Raw genomic sequence first — 25273 nt, 5'->3', positions numbered from 1 at the left:
AATCTAAACTTCCCCTGTTTAAGTTTCAACCCGTTACCCCTTGTCCTATCACTACAGCCCCTAATGAATAGACCCTCCCCAGCATCCCTGTAGGCCCCCTTCTGCTCTCAGAGTACGCTCAGCTGGTTGCATACTCAATTCCTCTGGCTTCTCTTGCACATTTTGGATTGGGGACCCTTTCAATAGGTATGACACTGTAGCAAAAAATTTACTATAAGTCACCTGCAGGTTTAGCTTGACAGGACTGTCTTTCAGAACCCACCTATTCTTGTCCTTCTCAAAGGGAAGCTGAAGCCTATGTGGAAGAAGTAGTCATATTGACACAGCAGCAGGTAACTTTAGAGCATACAGAGATACTAACAGAGTATCTTTATCTCACATGAGATCCTCCAAAGCCTCTTGGAGTTTATCTAAGCTCTCAGAATAGTTCCAGATTTGGTAGGTCCTGTTTTCTGCCTTTGCACAGTCTATTAATGGCTGTTTCCTAATATTCCCCTGAGTGTCATTCTTAATTCTATCTGCCAGGTAAGACTCCTATGCAGACAACTGTGAAAGTCTAGCAATGTTATAATAATACATCACTAAATTTTAAGCAAAGAACATTTTACCACACACTTATATCTACTGGTATTTAAATGTCAGTGAAAAAGGATATTTGCAAACACTTCCAGTTAATTCTGCAGTACTAGCTTATGCTGAGCTATCTCAGTAAGGCGTCTAAGTACTTCTTATCACTATCAGCAATCATGAGATATAGGTCTTGAAAACAAACAACGGCAATAAAAACCCTTCCCTGTGAAAATACTTTACACTGTGACATAAACTCTATGTAGTTGAATGTGAAGCACACCTCATTTTGTGGTGTTTCTATAAATAACATTAAATTATGCACCAAATAAATGTGATGTTTATTTTGTCAACTTCCACTTTCCAAAGTGACCAAGTAAGGATTTGGGGTTTTGTAGGTAAAATCCTCTTCTATAGAAATAAATAGCTTTTTAGAGACTGGCCGGAGTAAAGTTTCTTTTTTGCTTCTAATAATAAATTATAACAAATTGAAGTTTCAGCTTACCAGTACTGCATTTCCATCAGGTCCTTAATGCAATACTTAATACAATACTTAGTGTCACAAGTTACATATTAAAGACACATGGTTCAATATTTTTGTGGCTTGTTTAAGCTCTAGTCTTATGCTTTAACTACATCTAACGATATGCAAGTTTTATACGTAAATTTATAGGCAGAGTCAGGGTAAAGGAAACACCAGGGTATGTGGAGCTAGGCTTTAGGGTGCATTACATGGGTGGTAAGGGGTGAGTACATTAATACTGGTGAATGTCTCACAGCTCAGGGCGAGAGTCTGACAGCTGATATGCTGTTATAAATCAAAAGGAAAACCTTTGGAATAACTGGAATTTTTGCAAGTCATTGCAGAAACAGAATAAATTGGTATCATCATCTGCCATAAATATATGGGATCAGATACCTTAAAGAGAGTGCAGGCAGCTGTTTAATGTATGCCCTGACCCAGGAGTGAAAATGCCACAAGGGAAAGAAAGAAGGCACATGGAAGAAACATGATCTGTTGTAACAAAGACGAGGTTGAATAGCAACTTAACTAGGGATTAGCATTTGCATTTGCAAGTAATATGTCTGTTACATTTGCATTTGCAAGAAATGTTGTAAATGGAAACTCTAACCACAAAGAGACTAGTGAGAAAAAAAAAAAAGAAAACAACAAAATACAATAATTCTAATAATTTATGTGGAATGTATTATGCTCATTAGAAAGAATACATAACAGACATCCCATTTCTTTTTTTTGTTTGCCAGGAAACAAATTTTTATTCCAGGGTAAGCCCCAGCTTTTTTGTAATAAAATCATAGACAATAAACACTACAACTGACCCCATTGTTTGGAGAGTGTTTTGGCTTACTACCAAAAGACACAAAATCTGAAGAAGCCATTATAGGAAAATGGAGAAATAAGCCAATGTCAAGAACAGAAAGGGATTATTGTCAAATCTGTGTCTTTTACATAAATTAGGGTTTTTTTTTCAGTAGCATCATTATGTTTCTGTCCTACAAAGGTTCATTTTGGTGTTTATGGCTGGAGTTTATGAAAGCTGAGAGTCCAGCCTCTGTTTCTCTTTTCCCCAGTTCCCTTCTGATACAGCATCTGATTCCTGCAAAACTGAGGGGAATGGTGGCATCAAGAACAGCTGCATCTTGGTCCTCCTACAGCCAAGGAGCTGCTACACATATCAAAGGGGGAAGAGAGTAAAAAAACTAGGACTAATATGTTTTCCCACTGTTCTGTGTTTACCAAACTAACCAACAGCAGACATGGCCTAGCTTGTAAATACAGAACCTTATCCAAAGTCCACTGAAGTCCCTAGGAGCTGTGTATGCATCAGAACCATGAATATCAGCTTATACAAACAATTTTTATACAAAAATTTTAAAACTTACAAGAAAGTGGTAAGGTTTTTTGTTTTTGGGGTTTTTTTTTGAGAAAAAAAAAAACAGTCTTTTGATAGTTTGGGGTTGCCGGGGTTTTTTTTGGACCAGAGTCTGTTCTATAGCACTGTGTGGCAGGGGGACCTTTTTTCAGTATTCTTTGGACCAGACCTTAAAATACAGTCACAGCAATATCAGTACCAACTGGTCAATCAGTACATGATTGCTTCTTCACACCTACGCTCAGTTGGAAGGAACTCAAGATAAGCCCAAATTTATACCAAAATATTTGTCATGTGTTTCAGGTATAATAAACTCTGAACACAGCAGAAGAGATTTTATGTCCAACATTTCCTGCAACCTCACATTCTATGTGACAGCATTGCTTCAGTACCTTCAGCAAAATAGCCTCAGCCAGTGAAGCAAATACAAGCACCTCATGAGGTGTGGCTAACTTTCAAATACAGCCCTTTTCCTTTGCTGTTTTTTTTATAGGTGACATAGGAGCCCTTGTTGGTCCTGCAGTTAACTTAATAGACTTGAAGCTAGTAGAGAGCAAGTGAAACAGAAACATGGCATTTGTTAGATTTTTGATCCCCTGCTTTGTGTTCGGCACTGATATTGCTTTCTCTTGCCAGAATACTGATGACCTTGTGGGAGCCAGTTCGCCGGGGGACATTGTTATTGGAGGATTGTTTGCAGTTCATAATGAAATGATGCATCCAGAAGAGCACCCCATCAAGCCAGTCATTCAGAATTGTGCTGGGTGAGTAATACTTGAAATTACATATATAACAAAGAAGAGATCACTGATATTGGGCATGTACCCCTTACATTAAGATCAGAAAAATTTGTTTCTCTTGCACTTCTTAGACTGTAAGAAGACCTTGGACATCACATAAATTGTGTAAAATAATACACGATAATAAAGTATGGCAAAGTTACAATGAAAAATACAGTGGCTGCCTCAGGAAGGAAATGAGCACTGGATCCTGTTTCAATCTTCATATAAAACCAAATAGTCCTGGAGGTTTCTGAATCATGCCTGAAGTACTTTACTGTGCAGTTGTTCACTGTTTGTTATTAAGTTGTACCTACATGATTTGAACACAGCGTGCTCAATTTTACCTAAGCACATACTAAAGTAATTCCCTCACTTCACAGAGTGGCTCAGCTGTAATCTATGATGGTACCTTGCTGGCTAGATTGTGATTACTGTTATAATTACTGTAATTATTACACTTCATATTATAATTGTGGCATTACATTAGACTATGTAAAGCGCAACATGTCACATATGCATTCAGGTTCAGACTGTACATCAGAATATTTATTTCATGGGCTCCAAATCTTACTGTGCTTGAAACAAATTTTTATGGAAACAATGAAAAGAAAGTTTGGTGGAAAATTTTCATTTTAAGCATAAAACAAAATTTTCCTAAGCCAAGGAATTCCAAAAATGCATTTTCTTTACTTTTGATACAGGTGCAAATCCTCAAATTTTCTTTGAATTTTACATGCAACTTAATCCCACATCTGAATCTAACAATCAGCCAGACATGCAGGTTATCCATATGGATTTATTTCAAAATGGTGTCAGTTTTAGTTCAAAATGTTGGCAGTCTTACATTATTCTTCTATGGAGTCATAAAGTGCCTGGGGTCCACCTGAAATTAAATTTAGTTGCCGAGATTTGTAAAATTCAGAGGAGCTTGCCTGACAGGAAGGTCGCTCATGCTGCGGACGCTCTGTGTTAGCACAGTTCTGATTAAGTATCTCATAATATCTACTGGAGATAAGGGGAATAGCTGTACTAACTTCATCAGGTTTAGAGAGGATTTGGGGAGAATCAGTGCAAGCACTAGAAGACCTCAACCTCTGAAATATTTTCTTCTGACATATTTGGTCTTTACTTCACGCTTTTATTTAAATAGAAAAGTAATTTTTTATATAAACTTACTGGGCAGAGGAAGTAAATTGCAATAGCTTCACTGACTTTGACAGATGCTTTCTGAATATATCACTTGCAAATTTTCATGCAACATGAAATTTTATTTTTAGAACCTGGTTATTAGTTGTTATTGTTTGGTTTGTTTTGTTTTTTCCCCAAAAACAGCTTTTGTTCAGGCATATTTTAAGGTTTGTGTTTATTTTGTTTAATCTCCCATTTAGGTGAGGCAAAAATACATAGTTTCTAATCTTTGTTACACTAAAACCCATGCAAATCACACAAACCATTCTATCACTTCTTTTCAGTAGTTGTCAAACTCTAAGGAATATATTCAAAATGGACTTTGCTTCAGCCTTGTTCCCAGCAATGTTTTTCTAAAATGAAACTTCTGTGTTTCCTGACAGCTTTGAAATTCAAATTTTTCTTCAGACACTTGCAATGATACATGCTATCGAAATTATCAACAACTCAACGCTGCTCCCAGGAGTTACTCTGGGCTATGAAATCTATGACACATGTGCAGAAGTTACAAAAGCCATGGCGTCTGCTCTGAGGTTTCTGTCTAAATCAAATTCTTCTGAGGATGTTGTGGAGTTCAAGTGTAACTATTCAGACTACATCCCGAGAATTAAGGCTGTCACTGGAGCCACCTACTCAGAGGTGTCGATGGCAGTTTCGAGACTGTTGGCTTTGCAACTAATCCCACAGGTAGGTTTGAGGCACTTATTTTGGTTTGATCAGAGGGCCACATTTACCAGGTTTAGAGTAAAGGCTTGGCTCTGACAGGGACTGTAAAAGCCACACCTTCTATAGAACAGGATTTGGCTCAACCTAAGTACATCAGGAGGGGTTGGATTCATCTCCAAATGAAGGGCTTGGTTCACTTGACCAAAGAGAAGCCATAAGGGATATTCTGTATGCCCAAGGCACATGCCTCTGAGTGCTATTTCAGGATGATGCTGGGCTCATACTAGCCTGGGAGTGCCATTAGTCAGTCCTGAATGACAATGCCAGTTACTCCAGTGTGCTTCAGGGGACACTCAAGGACTCTGCTCAGGCAGCAAACTTAGACTCACCATGTCTAGACTGGCTGGTGGTGAATATGACAATATCCAGTCTCAAGTGTCAGGTGTGGGAGGAATCAAATTAAATTTGGCCAGTAAGCTGGAAATTCTCTCCTGCCTGAGAGAGATTAGACATTGGAGTCTGTTGTAACTGTGGGCAGGGAAGTGAGGAATATTGCACTTAAAGTTTTACTCCTGTTACTCTTCAAATACTGGTAGAAGAGAGAGAACACAACCCTCCAAATCCACACTAGTTCTTCATAAAACATCCTTCTCTATTTCTGACCTCTCTAGGACTAGTAGTTCCACACTTGCACTCAGGCTGGTGCTTACATTTCTACTTTAACTACTGTAAACCAGTTGTGGTCCAGGCCAGAATGAACAAGGGAAAAAGAGATGGACTTCCACACAATCCTCTGTTCCACCTTGGGTTGGGCAATTTGAGATAAATTACCTCACTGCAAAGTACATGGCAACCAAACACATGGAAAAGACATGAAATCTGAACCAAGCATAACTTCTAACTGAATCTTTTCCTCTGCAATGGTAGGAAGTAATCATGACCTTCAGCTCCACTACAGGAGCTATAGTAAGTATGAAAACTAAAATGCCACACTTGAACATCGTATAGAGGCAAGTGATGAAACAAATCTGCTTGGGAATGCAGAAACAAAAAAGGGGCCCCCAGAGGTTTCTTACCAGTGTAATCTGTAATCATCTGACACCATTAAGATTTAGTACACCCGTCCAGATGGGTGACTCTCATTTTGGAAAGCACGTATTTAAAGAACTGTCAAGCAATGTAGGAAAGTGTAAGAAAAAAAACCTCCTGCAAACAAATAGGAAAGGATTAAAACTAGAAAGATTTAAATAACAATGTTCCATTTACAATTTTCTAGCTACATTCACAAGAAAAAAGGTAGCAAACTGTTTATCTAAAAATATTCTAGTATTCTGCAGTATTGGTTGCTCTTTGTTTTTCTAGAAGGTTCTAGGAGACTTAATGATTCTTTTAAAATATTATAATTAAATCTTGGAAACAAAACATATATATATGTGTGTGTGCATGTGTAAATGCTCAAACAATAATTGATGCTTCCAATGTTTTAAATATTGTTTTGAATAGCAGGTTGATGGTATCTGAACAGAGTAGAAAAAAATTATTATACCAACATAACTGTCATTCCCATTTTGAAAAGCTTTATTCTCTGCCTTCACTGAATTATGTGGATGAGAATAAAAGTAGTGGAAATGGTAGTGGACATGAGTCTGCATCCTAAGAGCAGGGGGAGGGAACCTGCCCCATTTGGCTGCACCTTACTGATGCTCACTCACAGGAGGAGGGAGCCTAGGTCAGTCTGGATGAAAGAGAAATTGTGGTAGCCTCAGATCTCTCGCTGTCCATTGAAGGAGACCACCCCCATAACTGAACTTTTCACTCTTCCTAGGTCAGTCCTGCATCATCAGCTGAAATCCTCAGTGACAAAATCCGGTTTCCTTCTTTCTTCAGGACTATCCCCAGTGATTTTCATCAGACAAAAGCAATGGCCCACTTGATCTGTGAGTCGGGGTGGAATTGGATTGGAGTAATAGCCACTGATGATGACAATGGGCGGCTCGCTGTGGAGAGCTTTGGGGTCCAGGCCATGGCAAACAATGTTTGCATAGCTTTTAAAGAAATGCTGCCTGCCTACCTCTCTGACAATACCTTTCACACCAAAGTTGATCATGCAGTTGAGAAGATTGTCAAGGAAACCAGAGTAAATGTTATTGTTGTCTTTATGAGACAGTTCCACGTGCTCAAACTGTTTAAGAAGGCAATTGAGAGGAACGTAAATAAAATCTGGATTGCAAGTGATAACTGGTCATCTGCAGTAAAAATCAGTACAATTCCCAATATCAGACAGCTGGGAACCATTGTGGGATTTGGATTTAAAAGCAGAGACATCTCTGCTTTTGAAGACTTTCTAAGAAACCTTCATAAAATGTCCACTGACAACAACAAGTTTTTACGTGAATATATTATGCTTTTGTCAGTCTGTGCACACCTGGAATATTATGATTTTCAAGCATGCATTTCAAACCAGTCCCAAGATGATCTACTGCAAAATGTTGAGAATAAACATCAGATCTGGAAAGATGATTTTTTGAGTGCTAACATTGAACCAGGATTTATTCATAGTACTGTACTTGCAGTCTATACCATTGCTTATGCCATTAAAGGGCTATGCAAAAACAGAAACTGCAAGGATCCCTCTGCCTTCACTCCGTGGGAGGTATGATGTTAATTCTTTTAGGTCTCTTTCTCTTTGTGTAACTTTCATCTCATTTTTTCTCCCACATTCACAGGTTTACTAACTTGGTTCTCTTACTAAATCACTTTTTATTCTTGTTCCTGCTTTCCTTCACCAACTGAAATCACAGAAGATGTGATAGAGCAGTAGTATCTGCTGCAGAGACAAGAACTAGACTCCAGATTTGTCTCCCTTTTGGCCCATGTAGATTCAGAGGCTCCTGGTGCTAAGCCATGGCTGGGTTCTGCTGTAGATAGAGAACAATTAATCCATTTCACATACAGATAGCTAACTCAGAGTGAGCAACTGCATGCTCACCACCTCCTCCTTCATGGGCACCAGAGCAGTGGCTGTAAATGCATGACTCCACAAGTGTTAGAAGGGATCTTTATCTGCTGGGCTTCATTAGCTACCCTAATATTTTCCCTGACGTCTTCAAAGAGCACACAGCTTGGATGAAGGTTCCAGTCTGTAGGATCCTTGCTGGAATGTCTTGCGAGCTACTCATGTGAGATAGAATAAAATGTATAGTCAATCTACAGTTGACCTGTCAGGTATTCAGCTACTAGTGGTCGGTCCTTGTGATTTACTACGTCACCTTCAAGCTAGAGCCAGAGCCCATGGCAGTCTACCAAGGGGCAAACAGCCATGTTCCAGTGCCAGGCAAAAGGGGACCCCATGCAACACATCCAGTGGAAAAAGAAGGACAAGATTTTGGATCCTGGCAAGCTCCTGTCCAGGATTCAGATAATGGCCAATTACTCCCTTGTGATTTACAACAAACACGTATTTACTTGTCCATTTTTTCCCTCAGCTTCCTTTTTTCCAATAGAGGAGTGGATGAAGTGACAGAAAATCAAAACCTTTGTGTGTATTTTTGTCCAAAAACTTGGAAAATTCCAACCAAAACAAATCAGCACTTTATCCAAAATCCATTTTTGTTAATGAAGTGCTCTGTGAACAACAAAATTGAAACCAGCCCTGGTCCACAAAGCTAAACTGGCTGCACCTCATCCAGTATCTCAGCAGATGTTTGGTCCACAAACTATTGCAATACACAGCAATGAGTGCTCTTGAGAGATGGGGGTATTGCAGGATAGGAGCATTCACTAAAGAATTTCAATTTTCCCCACTCTCCCTCCCCACCCCATCTCTCTCTGTCTGTCTGCCCCCCTCTCTCTTGAATTCAGGCTATTTCCTCCATAATGAATCTTTACTTCCAAGTGAAAATGTGACAGACTATTTCTCTGTCTGATCTTAATTTATACTGAAGTGACTGGTAAGAGAATTAGACAAAATCTTTAAGATGGGTGAGGTACTTGTTATCAGACTCTATTGGGTGGGAAAAGAAGAGGAAAATCAGACAAGTAAACCTGGCCTGACCTTTTACCCAAGAACCTGCTCACAAGTATTCACTTTTACACACTTTTACTCAGAGGATTAAACAAAAGTTAATTTAAAAGTCAAACAACCACTGAAACACTGACTTGCTCTGACCTCTTATCCTAGGTCAGGGCAGGTCAAACCAAGATAGGGGATTTGAAATAATAATTACAAAATTAAAAAAAGTCAGACTTTTACATGAATTTGTAAATGCAAATGGGACAAATTCAAGACTGCTCTGCAAGGGATGCAGCTCTACAGCACTGCATGTAAACCATTGCTGAGTTAAATCCCAAATCACCAAAATAAAAATTCCCATTGAAAGGCTAAGAACTCATGAAGAACACTGTGGCAGTTATCCTCCTTGTGCTGTTTTCATAATGCATTTTCCCTACAATAAAATGAAATGCTCTAATAAATGAATATATATGCATAGAGCTTAAGATGTAACTAATCCATAACACACATCTCCACATGCAGAAAAACGAAATTCATTGATGCTACAGACTTTGCAAAAATAACCATCAATTACATTAAAATGTTGCTAATTAATTAGCCCCTTCTGTCTGAAGCTCAAGATGTATTGCAAAAACTCTGTTGTTCCCATATTGTTGTAGAGAGTGGAAAAGTGGAGTAGAAAAATACTAAATGACTAGCCTGAGTATATACAATAAAAAAAATTTTATTCCACAACTATGCCACGTCCAGCTCAAATGCAATATTGGTTAGAATTACACTGTAGTTCTTCATAAACTGGTATAAATGCAGTGAGAGTACATGAATTCTCAAAAAAAAAAAAAAAGATGTTATACGTGAAAATATGGTATATTATATAAACCGGATGTGTTCTGTACATGTATGTTCATTAAATGATACGGATATCACAAATGGATCCATCTAAGAGCTTGCTTTTCAAAGAACATTTAAATTCATTCTTTCATCAGAACCTTGGGTTTTTTCTTGTTAATTAATCCTTGTTGCCAAAAATCACTAGACCTGCAAAAGGGTAAAGTCTTTGCTTCAGTTCAGAGCCACAGTAGCTAATGAAAGCCTTTCTGTGGTCTCCCTATGAATTGGGAGTGAGTTATGGGCCTTAACCTGTCCTTCTCTAGTTTCACACAGATAATTTTGATCTGGCTGTTTGTGATGAGGGAGACAGAAATGTACCCCTGTGGAATGGAATCGGTTTTGATATTTCCTATAATCTATCAAATATTCCCTTGCTGTTTGTTTCTATTGTGCCATTGATCACTTCATCTGAGCAAGCTGGCACATACTGTTCATTGAACAGTTACGAGTCTCACCTTGCAATACACAATATCAGTCAGAGTCACAGCTGACAACAATGTTAGATATTTCCAGACATGCTGGGAGAGCTTACTCTGGAAACAAATGTTACCCATACCAATTCTGGTGACAGTAAAGTAACAACAGGATCATTGCTCACAGTTGCTCCTTACAAGAAGAGGAGTTCCAAAAGGCCATTAGTACTGGCAAGCGAACAAAAAACTTTTCTTTCCCATTGTCACACCAAAATTTCCAAGGCTGGAAAAAAAATGCTAACATGAATATTTGTACACACTGCATAGAGTTAAGAAATGATTTGTTTTAATTGATAGATTCTTGGGGTCAACAGGATTGTCTAAAGTAATTCCATGTCTAACACCAAATTAAAGTTTTAAAAAATGGTTTTATTGTTATGATTTCTTTTACTTCTAAGAAGCAACATTTCTTTTCAACCTGACATTCTCATAAAGGTGTTAAACTACTAAGTTTTCCCACTGACATGATACTGATGTATGTTATCATTCCTTACGTTTATGTTCAGCTCCTTGAAGAACTTAAAAATGTTACAGTCATTTATGATGATAAAGAAATCAGGTTTGACTCCAATGGAGACATGAGCACCAGTTATGATGTATTTCTTTGGAAAGAAATTGATGGCCACATGAAAATCACCACTATGGCAGAATATGACCCACAGAAAGGCAACTTTATCTTTGAGGATGAAGAGAGAAAAAAGGCATTTCTGGATTTAAAGGTAACTTCTGATTTCTTGACATGTGAAATGTGTTTCATATGTTTTCTTCTCCTCCCAGTATTTACAACTGAAGTATGTGTCAGCTAGAAATCTCTTGTGATTTCATGTTCTCCTTTTAGACCAAAGAGCCCTCTCAAGGGTATATTTGACCTTTCATGCACTTTCATGCACACTGGGAAGCATGTTATCCTGTAAGCAGGCTCAGTGATTTGAGACTAAGTTATTTCTCCAGAATGTTTGTAGGAGGTTTCCCAAGAGGAGAACTTATGTCTGTCCTAAGGATGCTATTCCCGTGTCCCTCAGGATTGTTGCTCCATCTTACAAAAATGGTCTTTGGAAGGAGGAATTGAACTGAGACCTGAGAGAAGGCCCTGATCACACACCCTGGAGTGGTGCTTCATGACTCAGGGCTGAGCTGCTGAGGTTCAGGAACATTAGAGCTGCGGTGCAGAGCACCCATGCAGGTGTTTCTCCTGAGCTCAGATATCTCAAATGTCTCAGAGCAGCTGAGCAGGGTTTCAGGATTTCACCTGGGAAGCAGTCCACTCAAATCCCTCATTCAGATAGGATTTCTTTAGAGCTGATCCCCAGGAGAACTAAGTTCCAGGTTCAAAGCTGGATGAAACACCTTGATCTGAATTTTAAAGGTACAGACAATTCCACTGATTGATATTCACTGCCAAAAAGTAAAATTGCCAGGTAAGTAATGCCCTATCCTGTCACTTGCTGACTGTGCAGAAAAAATGCAAGAAACATGGAACCTACAATGCTTTTCTCCAGCATCATTTTCATTTTCTCTCACAATATGTTAGATACAAATAGAGAGTGCAAATTGCAGAATTCCTGGAGGCTTATTTTAATGCTTCTTAGTAGTTAGTTAAGCCTGAGCTGATTTGTTGTTAATGCTCTCTGCACACTGCAGAAGGTTCAATCAACATGCTCCCAGCACTGCACACCAGGACAGATGAAAAAGGTTACAGGAAGTCCACACACGTGCTGCTATGAGTGTGTTTACTGCCCAGAAAACCATTACAGCAATCAAACAGGTAAGGAATGGTGATCCAAATAAAGGCTTATTTAGACATCAATACAGTGGTTTTGTTTGGGTATAATGTGCCTTGGCAACCTTGGGTATAATTTTGGAGTGGGATTAAAATATTTGTTTATGATCAATTTCCCAAACATGAATGTTCAGCCTACAAAACTCTGTTTAAATGCTTTTTAGAAGACCAAATTATAAGCAATTAGATTGTCCAGCTGACTAGATTTATCCTTTGTTAGGATGGAAAGTCTGGCTGATTCATCAGACAGAATGACTCTTTTTTCTGTCTTTCTGCAGTACACCCAGCCAAATAAGGAAGAATTTTTTTATGATGATGGTGAGACATTAAGTTGTGGGTGCCTCATCCCTCACAGTGTTCAAGGCTGTGTTAGACAGGGCTTGAAGCTACCTGATCTATTGGAAGGTGTCCCTGCCCATGGCAGGGGGGGTGTGGAACTGAATGATCTTTAAGGTCCCTTCCAACCCAAACCATTCTATAAATCTAGAAAGTTCAAGGGTGATGCATTTTGCTTATCAGTTAGGGTTCATTTGTCTCACCAGGGAGTACTGCAAAGTTTGATATAACTGTATGGTAATATTTTGTATTATAAAAACTAACACGTATTTTACCACTAGCTCATTTACAGGTTTGAGAAAAAAAAATTAAGAGGAAAATTAAATATGGAAGAGAGAGATGGAATTAAGAAAATTAAGAAAATACCCTGAGAGCAGAAGGAAATTATTTTTTAATTCAAACAATTGTGAAATTTCTCTATATCAGGGGACAGAAATTTTAAAGCAAACCTAGCATGCCAAAGCATAATCTAAAGCAGTGTTTGTTCTTGCTGTTGTATTTCAAAAGCTGTCTTTAAAGAGAAAGCAGGGGTTTTTTTCTTGTCAAAATAGGTACATGAAATAAGTGTAGTCCAAATTTCTGCAAGAGAACTGATTTACTCTCAAGTAATTATTCAGATGTCAGTTAAAGTTTGCTTCTCCTGATCTCTGGCCAGGTCACTCATTGTCTGTCAGTGATGTCCAAGGCAGTTTCAGGACCCTGGTTATTCTCCCTGTTCCCTTCTTGCCCCTGGCTGCAGGCAGTCCCTGCTCCCAGCTGGCAGGTATTCATCCATTGCTCCTTCTGCTGCTGCCACTGCTGCCACCACTGCCACCCCTGCCACTGCAGTCCTGCAGCTCCGCCGCCTGGACAGCGACATCAACAGTCGGAAGCAATCAGCCCCGTGTGATTCCCCTTAGCATCCCTTCCCACATTGCTCCTGTATCTCATGTATCTCAAGCCTCGATATTTCACTGTGGGGTTTGTTTACATTGGGTTTCTAAGTTATCTTCCTTCTTTCTGCTTTCAGATATGGATTACTGTTACCAATGTGACAACAAAACCTACTGGGCTCCCATCAATAGTAGTACATGCTACAGCAAGACAATCCTTTTCCTCGCATGGACTGACTGGTTTGCTATTTTCCTCCTCCTCCTCTCAGCTTTTGGGGTTGTGTTGGTTTTGTCAATTAGTATAATATTCACTAAGAACTTGAGCACGCCAGTTGTAAAAGCATCTGGAGGTCTAACTGTCTGCTACATTATTCTCTTCAGCCACTTCTTAATTTTTTTAAGCACCACCTTCTTCATAGATGAACCCACAGAATTCAAGTGTAAAACTAGGCAAGCCCTCTTTGGCATAAGTTTTGCACTCTGCATATCATGCATTTTAATCAAGTCACTAAAAATTCTACTAGCCTTCAGCTTTGATCCCAAGCTGCAGAATTTCCTAAAATGTATGTATAAACCTGTTCCCATTGTGGTCACCTGCACTGGAATTCAAGTTATCATTTGCACCTTCTGGCTGATATTTAGGACACCTTTTGTAAAGCAAAATTTCTCAATCTCAAGAGCAATAATTCTGGAGTGCAATGAGGGCTCTGTTTTGGCTTTTGGGATTATGTTGGGCTACATCGCTGCCCTAGCCTTCATTTGCTTCATATTTGCCTTTAAAGGTAGGAAGTTGCCAGAGAACTACAATGAAGCTAAATTTATCACCTTTGGCATGCTAATTTACTTTATAGCGTGGATTGTATTTATCCCTGTCTATGCAACTACATTTGGCAAATACCTGCCAGCAGTGGAAATCATTGTTGTTTTAATATCCAATTACGGAATCCTCTGCTGCATGTTTCTTCCAAAGTGCTATATCATCATTTACAAGCAAGAAACAAACACAAAATCAGCCTTTCTCAAAATGATTTATACGTATTCCTCCAAGAGTGCAAGCAGTGTTGCTGTTAGTCAGATTTCTTTGGATTCAAAGTCTTCCAGCTCCCAAGCTACTGTCTCAGACTCATGTAAATCTCAGCAAAACTCTGTGAATGGAAATGGCCATTTCCAAGTGCCTGGACAGACGCTAAGAAGAGGGAAGGCTCTTCATAAAAATGCTGTAAGGACTATGGCCAGGAAAAGACTCTCCAGCATATGACAGGTCAGCGTTAAAGTACTTGAAGATGAAAAGCCATCTTAGGGAGCCATTTCTCTTTCAGGTCTCTATACTTTTGCCATACCCAAGGAAAGCAAGCCACAAAAAATGCCTCCTCCCCTGGTACTTAGGCAGTTACCTATTACCAGGTTTGAATGTTTTTCCTGGCTCACACAGTCCAGCCTTGTGGCTTGCCTTGCCTTGCGGGCATCAAGAGGTGCAGTCCCCTTCAGCAGCTCCCTTTTTTCCCTGGCTGCTCACACAGACCTGCAAGAACCTATTTCACAATCTTACTTCCCTGACTGGGGCAGAAGCATCAGGAAATTATGATTTCTCACAGGCATGTAGGTGGGCTGATATGAGTTTACCCCACGTTTTTTGCATCTCTGATGCCCAATTGTTTAAGAAGTTCTTCTTCTCACCTCACTCTCTTTTACAGATCAAACAGAACCCTCTCCCAGCCTCTGTTTGCTAGGATAAACAAGCCCAGTCCTTTAGTCTCCACTTCCAAGATAGGTTTTCCATTCTCGAATATCCCAAAGTAACCCTTTTCACCTGGTATCAGTGAATCCTTTTTTTTCTCCCCCAAATGGCACATCTTATTCCAGACGAGTGCTGCAGTAACTTTTGAAGTTCCTTGTATTTACTAGGATGCTAACCAACCAGAGATTGGCCTATCTAAAAATCTAAGAACTAATCTGGAGTTCTGTAGTTACCTGTATTTTCATCTGCTTTTTTCCTCATACTCAAAGAAATACATTGATTCACCTCATGCACCTTCTCTGATCATGAGGAGAGACAGCCCACTATGTTTGTCCCCTGGGCTGAGGATCTAATGTCAGTATGTGATGTCAAAACTTACAAACACTATTTGTTTCCTTTCACTACCATAAATAATGTAATGACAAGGATCAGCATGAGCACCTCCTTGGAATTATAACTTTTTCATATGTATTTTAAAAATCTGATTTTCAACAAGAAAATTACAATGCACCATTTCAATAAGCAGAAATAGCACACGAATGAACTGACATGAGTTGTGCTGGATGAGTCTCTGCTCTGTAGCTCTGTTAGTGCAGCTACACTGTGCCTTCTGTATGAGAGGAACAGAAAGGAACGTTCCAAAGAGGAGGAGCTTTTCTGTCAGGACAAAAGAAATTCAGAGCTTTTTCAAACCCTAAACAGTGAAGCTATGTTGCCAATGCAGGACCATGAAAAATATTTTTTTGTGTTTATAAAGCCAGACCATAGAAACTTTGCTATATTAACCTCTGTGCCATGTTACTGGGAAATAATACTCAATCCCTTGAGTTTCGTCCATGCTTCTGTTTAGATCTGGAGTAACTGGATGTTGTGCAGGCCAAAATAAAGTTCAGTAGGTTTGGTGTTATACAGGCATATTGTATTATTGTTATGTACAACATATCTATTTTTCTATCATTTCTATTTATATATTGTAACCTTTATCTGTATGTTTTTTCTACACATGTTTTTTTAAAAAATAGTTATAAATCGCATTTCAACAATAGACACAGGCAATTAAATCACTGTGATATGTAAACTATACATATATATATACACTATGTATCTGCAAAGCCATTTTTAAAGTCATTTGAATGGCTAGTGTGCAACTTACACACTTGAGTAATTACATAAGTTCTGTAGACGATTGGAAGAATGGAGGTTTTTGCATATTTATTTCTATGACGAATGCTGTGCATACATCAGTTGTTGCAAATACTATTCTGAATGTGACGGTGTGCACAATAAGGTTAAAATTCCAGCAATCTGGCTGCCAATGCAGCAAGTTTCTCCCTAGAAGAAAGACACACGGCTTTCTCTGCACAATGACTGCCAGCACTCAGCTGGTTAGGAAAGTTCGTTTGGCTTGAACATTTTGCTTGTATTTATTGTTTTTGAAAGGGTTGAGCGTACCATATATTGAAGATATATGAAAGGGGATTATTAAAGCCATATCATTATTTAAAATTGAGTTTGTTTACTTAATTTCCTTACTTTTCCCTACAAACTTTGGTTTGGCCTTGAACAGCAGCAACACATGCAGCTGTGCAGTGTTTCCACTGCAGATCTCAGACTGCACCTTAGATACGTGAGTTGGGTTAAATAGGACATTTCCTCTATGGGACAACAAGGAAAGTGTCTTGAGGAACAGGGTGTGGTGATAGCAATGTCAAATCTCTACAAAGGTATCTTTAAGGAAAGACATCACATATGTCAGAATTTTGAAGGAGTCCTACATGCTGTGTCTGCCTCTCCAGCTACTCAGGTCTTCAGTGTAAACCACACTTACGCTAGAGCTGACAGCATGCAACAGATATGCTAGCCAGACTTGGCAGAAAATAGAGAGGTGATCTCCCAAGCTGTATTACACATGTTTTTAAATGCCTTGTCTGCAAGAAGCAAGTGATCATATGAAGGTAGAACATAACGGCCTTTTGCTACCCTATACGGAAAATATGAAAAAGCTGAAATAAGGGTTCATGATGCTAAAGGGAGCATTTCCAAGCATTTCCCTTCCCACAACAGTAAGTATTCCAGCAGTCCATTCCTGTTACCAGGCATGGGGACATTGAATGAGCCTGAAACAGATTTTCATCCTCAGAGCACAGAACAGGAATCACCTTCCAGAGTCATAACAAAGCTTTGCATGGCCTTCCCTGACTCATGGTTCAGACTGCAGCACCAAAGGGATAAGGTCTTCATTCTGGCTCAGAGCATGCTCTGCTTGCTTATACTAGAAAGGTCCCAGCAGCATTTCTCAAAGTACTAGCATCCATGTGTGCCCATCTGCACGTTTTCTGTCTCCAAGAACAATAAGGGAGGTCAAATGTCCACAGTTACATTGCTGTTCATGGAGAAGTGAAGTGAGAAAAAGTCATTTGTTGAGGTCAGCAGGAGGCTTCTCTAGCTCTAACCACTATTTAACCTTGGGTTTTATGTAATCCATTGCTAATAAAGCCAATTGATATATTCTGAAGCCACTATTACACAGTGTACAGTATTGTTAGGGAGAATGAAGAATATGAAGGCTAACAAGTTTTATCAAGTCCTTTCCTCCAGGGTATAACTCCCTCAAGATTTCAGTAGCTCTAGCAGCTATGCCGATGCCTTTCAGCTGCTTGTAATCTTTAGAACAGTTTTTCAGTGAGTGCTGGGAGAGACATCAATTTGATAGACTGAGAAAGTTGGGGCTGTTCAGCCTGGAGAAGAGAAGGCTGCATGGAGACCTCCTAGAAGCTTTCCAGTATCTGAAGGGTTAGGGTTAGGGTTAGGGTTAGGGATGATGGGGAGGGACTATTCATTAGAGACTGTAGTGATAGGACAAGGGGTAATGGGTTAAAACTTAAACAGGGGAGGTTTAGATTGGATATAAGGAGGAAGTTCTTTACTGTGAGGGTGAGGAGGCACTGGAATGGGTTGCCGAGGGAGGTAGTGAATGCTCCATCCCTGGCAGTGTTCAAGGCCAAGTTGGACAGAGCCTTGGGTGACATGGTTTAGTGTGAGGTGTCCCTGCCCATGACAGGGGGGTTGGAACTGGATGATCTTAAGGTCCTTTCCAAGCCTAACTATTCTATGATTCTATTTATGTGAGCTGCAGGCTTCCTCCCAGTAGCTCTGCTGACAGCAGTTTGAACTACAAGGACTCTTAAGTATGTGGGTTACCAGCATGACTAGCAACTAATAGTGATATTTGGGGTGCTGCATATGATGCTGAGCAGCCCAGCAGCCTAGCCTTGATGTGCTGACTCTTCCTACCCCTCCCAGCTGTGCATCCAGGGCAAAGAGCACTGCTTGACACCACGCTGCTCTCTTTGAGTAGGAAGAAGGCAAGGGGGCTCTGGCCAGACTGTAACCCCAGTATCACACTCTGGGTCATTTCTGTTGATGTGTCTTCATCTCCCTGACAGTGGTCTGAAATAGGACAGGGATGCTTGGGGGTGGGGGGAGAGGGTGATGGGGAGTGAGCATTAACATCAACAAGGGACTGAAAACAAAGTGCTTTTTCCAGAATGAGATGTTGTCCAAATGGCATTTTAATTACAAAAAAAAAAAAAAAACAACAAAATAATTTAAAAAAATCAAGGACAATAGAACTCACTTCGGAGACAAATTTTTTATTTCCTCTTCTCAACAGTTTGCTCTCAGAGAAAGCTTCTTACCTCTGGCTCTGCTCCTAACATAGAAAACTGGAGGGTTTGGCTACAAAAGGTTTAAGGCTCCTCATTCGTGCCGTCACGCTGAACACCGGACTTTAGCTGCTGCCGGGCAGTGATCCATCCCTGGGGAGCGGGACTTCCTCTGTTCATCCGCAGGCCTTCTGGCTTGGTTGCAAGATGTAAAATCTTCCACTGTTCAGTGCCTCAGACCCAGTTCTGTTAAGATACTGAGTTACACCATCACTGGTATCATGCTGACATGGGCTGTTGCTTACTAAATATGTATTCTTTGATGCCTTTTATGGTGGATGGATTTATTTATTTATTTATTAATAAAGGTTTATTATGTCCAGAATGTGAAAAGGAAATAACCAAACAAAACAAAACTTTTTTAGTGAATCGTAGAATATCAGTTTGGAAGGGACCATCCTGTCCAAACTTCCTAGGCAAAGCATGACCTACACTAGATGTTCCAGCACTCTGTCCAGCTGAATCTTGAAAGTGTCCAACGCTAGGGTGTCCACCACTTCCCTGGGGAGATTATTCTAATGGCTGATCGTTTTCATTGTCAAAAATTTTCCTCTTGTGCCCAGCTAGAATGTGCCCCAGTGTAATTTCTGCCCGTTACTCCTCACCTTTTTCCATGTGACTCCTTGTAAAATGGAAGCCTCCATCTTTGTAGCCATCTTTTAAATACTGGAGCACAGTGGTGAGGTCTCCTCTGAGCTGCCTTTTCTCAGGGTAGAACAGAAACAGTTTTCTCAACCTTTCCTCGCATGGCAAGTTTTCCAGTCCTCTGATCATCTTTGTGACACTTCTCTGGACCCTCTCCAGCCTGTCCACTTCCTTTTTTGTATAGTGGGAACAAAACCTGAACACAGGATTTCAGGCATGGCCTGACGATGCTGAGTGAGACAATGACATCTTTATCTCAGCTGGTGATACCCTTGCTGTTGTAACCCAGCATCCTGCTGGCTTTCTTTGCTGTAGCTGGACACTTCACTCATACTGAGCTTGCGCTCCACCAGGATCCACAGGTCCCTTTCCACAGAGCTGCTCCACAGCTAGATAGATCCCAGTCTGTGCTGCACTCTTGGATTGTGCTTTCCCAGGTGTAAGACCTTACACTTGTCCTTGTTGAACTTAAGCAAACAGAATTGCATGTAATTGAAATAAACAGAAAAACGTGTGATGAGAATCAGTGGTAAAACAACAGAAGCATTAATATGGGTAGGTCTGGGTTGGTTTCGTGGAGCCTGCTTGAGTCTAAATCATGCCTCTGAAGCACCATGGTGGTTCCTTTAACCTAGCTTTGCCCGGACCGTTGAGATGCCAATGCCAAAGCTGCAGCCCAGTAGTGCCCTAGGTGAGCACGATGGTCCCTCAGGAGGGCCAGCCCCCCCTATGCCGGCGGCGGCTCCGCCTCGTCCCGCCTTGCCTCCGGGCGCGACTGGAGGGGTCCTCGGGGCGGGACCAGGACCAGGAGAGGGAACAGGACTGAGAGCAGGAGCGGGACGGCTCCCACCGCATCCGAGGGTCCCGCCGCTCCTCGCTATGCTGCCGGCGCGCCTCAACCCAGGACGGCTCCTGTCCGCCCCGCCGCTCCGCCTGCCCGCGCCGCGGGGAGCCGCCGCCGGCGGGGAGCCCGTCCGGAGCCCGGGCACCACCCGCGGTAGGGACGCCGGCGGGAGAGGGACGGGCTGTCGGGGAGGGTTGGTGGGGATCGGGTGGAAGCGGGGGTGAAGCCGGGACTGTCCCGGCTCGGGTGATCCAGGGCGTTCTCCTGCTGGCTTGGGTACCGGCAGGCTACAGGGAGGTGCGGCCACGGCGTTAGGGGGCTATTCGAGGGACCGAGCGGAGATAACTGCGAGGCGAATACCTCGAAGTTTAATCTGTGAGCTCCTCTTGCAGAGAGCAGTACGGGCAGGGTTTTCGCTTCCACCCTTCTTACCACCCATCGTTCACTCCTAGTGCAAAGTGTGATGGAGTGCTTTTTTCTCATTCTTGAAGCCGAGCAGGCTCACAGGGTGGTTGCAAGTTACAAGCCTTCGAAGTTTGACAAAAAAATCCTCATCTGGACTGGGCGTTTCAAGACAGAAGAAGATATTCCTCAGAGGATCCCGTAAGTTCGCTGCTCTTGTCCAAGGGGAGCATGGAGCTCAAGGGAAAGTGGTGGTGTGATCCTCATCTCAAGCGATTCCTCAGAGCTTGAACCAGTCAGTTTTTCAACACTGAAAACTTGGAAACAAATGAGAGGGCAGAAGAGTTTCCTGTCCTGGTTAGAGGTTAAGATGAAAAAATGTTCCTTACTGGAGTCCCCAGAGCCTGGAGTTAAAAGCTGGATCCATCTCAGTAGATAGCCTTGGTTACACTTACGTACTGGCTTGTTTGTTTTGCTTATTCCTAACACGCAGTTGGAGAAGGATGTTATTGGTAAACTGATATAGCTCCCAGTCTAAGGGAGATGATTGCCACTGTGTAATTTACATCCAATAAATTATGATTTGTCATAGAATTTGAGGAAAAATAGAGAAGGGAGTTATGAGAGAAACATACCACACCAAGGAAAACCAATTACTTAATGTAGGCTTAGCCTCTCATTCTTGCTGACCCGCTGGACTAGATGGTCTTTGAAGGTTCCTTCAGACTCAAATCATATCTATCTGTGGCTCTCTGATTCGCTGGAAGTTAGCATCCCTGAAGAGAGTCAGTCACTGAACACACGAAACCATTCCAGTGCTGACTGCTGCCTTTTTCTTAGAATGTTGGACAACATCTCGGAGGTCTCTCTACAGGGCACAACTTTTTATCATCACAGGATTACCGTGGTCCCTGTCTTGGGTGGTGTATTCTCTTTATCAGGGACTGCAGCAACAGGACAAGGGGGAATGGGTTTAAAGTTAAGCAGGGGAGATTTAGGTTAGATGTAAGGAAGAAGCTCTTTAGTGTGAGGGTGGTGAGGCACTGGAATGGGTCGCCCAAACAAGTGGTAAATACTCCATCCCTGGAAGTGCTCAAGGCCAGTTAGGAGAGGGCCTTGTGCAACATGGTCTAGGGTGAGGCATCTCTGCCCATGGCAAGAAGGTTGGAACTAGATGATCTTAAGGTTCTTTCCAACCCAAGTCATTCTATGATTCTATAAGCAGCATGCAGATCTGTGTCAGGCAGCAGGTATCTCCTCTGCCTTCTCCTGTTGGCTCCTGATGTTTTTACTGGTGGTTGCTGAGCTGAACAGTGGCTTTCCAAATGGTCCAGCTTTTTTTGCACTGTGTTAGTCTCACCATCTTCCCCTAGAGAAAGGTTCAGACAGGTCTCAGAAGCTCTTAAAGCTGTTCAGGTCTTCGGGAGGTGTTTATAATGAGGTATACATTTGCCAGTCCATACACACATACACAAATTTCTGTGCAGTAGCTGGCTGAGCAATGTGAGTGTCACCACTTCGTGCTTTCTGGGTGAGCAAAGTCTTTTGGAGACGTAAGATCATAACTATGACTTACTAGTTGTGAGACGTGAAAGCTGAACTGTGTTGCTGCCTTAGCAATTAAAAAAGACATAATTGCAAGCTACTCTTACCTGCAAACACAATACAGCTGCTGAAGGTAGTTCATACTAAGGGTCAAGTCTGCTGTCCTTATTCAAGGTGGTTGTGGTTTGGTTTTGTGAGATGTTTTGTTCTGTTTTTAAGAAAAAGCTGTTACTGACTGCAGCTGGGTTTACCCAGAGTCTTCATTACAGATTAAGTAGCAGAGGCCCTAATGTGCAATTAGGGAAGAACATAATCAGGTCTGTGTTACTTAAAGCAGAGGCAGAAAGCAGGGAGAAAGTGAAAATCTGCTTCAGAAGAGTTTCAATTAGTGTGTTGTGAAATATAATTAGGTTAATAAGCCACCCTAATAACATTTATGGTTTTGTTTTTGTTGCTGCACATGAATTAGTGGATTAATGATTTTATGTGCTGGTCTGATGTGCAATTTGTTTTAAAGATGATTTTTACCATTGCATAAAACAAAAGCAGTTACTTGGAACTTCAGGCCTTGTCAGTCACCTGGAAGAAACATAGGAGGTGCAACACATGCTTGTGTTGTGTGTTGGCAGGGAAGGGGGGTAGTGTAGCACAGCGACCCGTCAGGCTTGTCCTCTTCTGTGGCATTAAGCCTTGGAGAGCAGCATGGCAGTCCTCAGCCTTGGTACCGATCTCTGGGCAGAATTTCTACTGCAGAAACCTCAGCTCTGCCCCATCCCACTGCCCATCCTCTTTGAAGTAAAGCTAAAGGTATTTTTGGGGAAAGAGATTATGACAAGATTTTGCTCACAATATGAAATCAGTTCTTTATGTCTATATATCCTTTTGCCTATCTATAAAACCATAACTGTATATTATGTATACTCTTTATGTTATGACCCTTTATCTTTGTATTTATATATAAACCATTCTCATGTGACTTATGAAAGGAAAATAAGTGCACAGCAAGTATTAGAATCATAGAATGGTTGGGGTCAGAAGGGACGTTAGAGATCCATCTAGTTCCATCCTCCCCTGTCATGGGCAGGAACACCTTCCACTAGAGCAGGTTGCTCATAGCTATGTCCAGTCTGGCCTTGAACACTACCAGGGATGGGGCATCCACAACTTCTTTGGGCAACTTGTGCCAGCGCCTCAGCATCCTCACAGTGAAGAATTTCTTCCTAATAGCTAATCTAAATCTGTCAGTTTAAAAACATTCCCCCTTGTTCTGTTACTACATGCCCTTGTAAAAAGCCCCTCTCCATATTTACTGTAGGCCTTTCAGGTACTAGAATAGAAGGCTGCTGTAAGGTCTCCCTGTAGGAGAGGAATGAACATCTAAAAAACTGTACTCCCAAGTACAATGTTTGACTCTGAAGACTTGCTGAAAGTTTTGAGACCACTTTAGTGATGCAGATGTTTCCTGTATGGCCAGTTTACAGCAGCATGTAGCCTGCCTGGAATGGAGGGTAGAAAGGGGAGCCTGTCCCAAGGCAGCTCGCCGGGTTGTACTCTTGCAGCAGCTCCTGCCAGATGCAGGGCAGGAGTTTTCATTACTTTTACCTTAGATGACCAGCAAAAGTAATCACGTAGATTGTTCTTGTTTGGTTATGTGATCCTGTAACAGAGAGGAGGATGACATCAGCTGCTCACTTTGCATAAAGCTGTTTTTCTAAAGCACTATAAATCTTCATTTGTAGCAGTTCAAGCTCTGTTTTAATCACCTATGTGCATACGTGAAGTCCCTAACCAGTACTATATGGAACACCAGCTAAACAGATGTGACATTGATTACTAAAGTTAACTTTGAATAAAAGGAACTTGCTTTCACCACATCTGGTTGACATCACTTATACATCTCCAGGTTTTTAAAACAGATAAACCCCATTTTACTTCCACTATGTTTAAGCAGAGCTAAAGGAATGATTTGCAGTAAATTTACTCCAAATATTTGAATACAAATATTTACTGCAGGAGTTTTGTTTTGGGTTTGTTTTTTTTTGGGGGTTGGGTTTTTTTCCAGCTTAAGAAAGAATGAATTTCAAATCCATTAGATGCTGATTTTTCCACTGGAAATGTGTTAGGGTCAGAAAATGCGGAGTCTTTGGGCAGTCCATAACCAGTCACAGCAAGCTGGAGATGCATCTTTTAGAAACTGTTACTTTTCCATTCTGTTGTTAAGTCTGCGATGCTTTGAAGAAGAGATACTTTAGTTTTGTAATGATTCAATAATTTTAATTTCAGGCCAGAGATGCTAGATAAGGCAAGAAACAAAGCTCGAGTTAAAGCTTGTTACATCATGATTGGACTCTCCATCGTTGCCTGTTTTGCAGTGATTGCCTCAGCTAAGAAGGTGAGTATAGCAGTAGCTAATTACCAGGTAGCATGCTTAAAAATGATGAAATTCTGTGGAAAGCAGGCAACCTAAACAAATAGCAGCAGCTTACACCTGTCCTCCCTGTAGCTAACCCATGACTCCACTGCCACTGACATGTAAGTATCTGCTGGCTGTTCTTGAGATGGGGTCCCTAGGGTGCACTGTTATTCCTACTTGTGCTACTCTGAAGTGGATGTTCTACTTCTGCAGGCTGCTGCACGTCACGAGTCCTTAACAAGCTGGAACTTGGCAAAGAAGGCCAAGTGGCGGAAGGAGGCTGCGCTAGCAGCGGAGGCAAAGACCAAGTAACTTCACACACAACGCTTGAATATCCTTGTGGGAGCAGAATTAATGGATGCTGAGGGTGATCAGTGAATGTCCCCAGTACCAAATAGCTGTAGTATTGTACACATAGGACCCAATAGAAGTAGTTACAGGATCACAAAAAGAACTGGAGGGTCTCTTTTATTAGAGATGCTCAATGTCCTTGTTGCAT

At 41.2% G+C, this 25273-nt stretch overlaps 2 protein-coding genes across 2 annotated transcripts; both read left to right on the top strand.

Annotated features, from left to right (window-relative positions):
- The first annotated feature begins 3032 nt into the window (after positions 1-3032).
- GPRC6A (G protein-coupled receptor class C group 6 member A) lies at positions 3033-14720 on the top strand. The gene is made up of 6 exons (XM_005154707.2): positions 3033-3226; positions 4816-5119; positions 6924-7751; positions 10981-11193; positions 12116-12239; positions 13600-14720. Exons 1-6 carry the CDS (start codon positions 3033-3035, stop codon positions 14718-14720), a joined length of 2784 nt encoding a protein of 927 aa, XP_005154764.1.
- Positions 14721-20439: 5719 nt separating this feature from the next.
- On the top strand, positions 20440-25120 carry FAM162B (family with sequence similarity 162 member B). Its single transcript, XM_005154795.2, has 4 exons — positions 20440-20567; positions 20906-21017; positions 24645-24753; positions 24988-25120. The coding sequence occupies exons 1-4, from the start codon at positions 20450-20452 to the stop codon at positions 25084-25086; spliced, it is 438 nt and encodes a 145-aa protein (XP_005154852.2). The 5' UTR covers positions 20440-20449; the 3' UTR covers positions 25087-25120.
- Positions 25121-25273: the final 153 nt, after the last annotated feature.

This window comes from Melopsittacus undulatus, chromosome 3 (genome assembly GCF_012275295.1).
Source record: "Melopsittacus undulatus isolate bMelUnd1 chromosome 3, bMelUnd1.mat.Z, whole genome shotgun sequence".
Lineage (NCBI taxonomy): Eukaryota > Metazoa > Chordata > Aves > Psittaciformes > Psittaculidae > Melopsittacus > Melopsittacus undulatus.
The sequence above is the reverse complement of the archived record's forward strand: the minus strand, read 5'-3'. Positions and strand labels throughout refer to the sequence as shown.

Excerpts from the sequence above, each read along its gene's own strand:
- FAM162B (XM_005154795.2), top strand. The coding sequence starts at position 20,450 with ATGCTGCCGGCGCGCCTCAACCCAGGACGGCTCCTGTCCGCCCCGCCG. Across the intron at positions 21,018-24,644 it reads GATATTCCTCAGAGGATCCC|GCCAGAGATGCTAGATAAGG; the intron begins GTAAGTTCGCTG and ends TTTTAATTTCAG. Across the intron at positions 24,754-24,987 it reads TGATTGCCTCAGCTAAGAAG|GCTGCTGCACGTCACGAGTC; the intron begins GTGAGTATAGCA and ends CTACTTCTGCAG.
- GPRC6A (XM_005154707.2), top strand. The coding sequence starts at position 3,033 with ATGGCATTTGTTAGATTTTTGATCCCCTGCTTTGTGTTCGGCACTGAT. Across the intron at positions 3,227-4,815 it reads GTCATTCAGAATTGTGCTGG|CTTTGAAATTCAAATTTTTC; the intron begins GTGAGTAATACT and ends GTTTCCTGACAG. Across the intron at positions 11,194-12,115 it reads AGGCATTTCTGGATTTAAAG|AAGGTTCAATCAACATGCTC; the intron begins GTAACTTCTGAT and ends TGCACACTGCAG.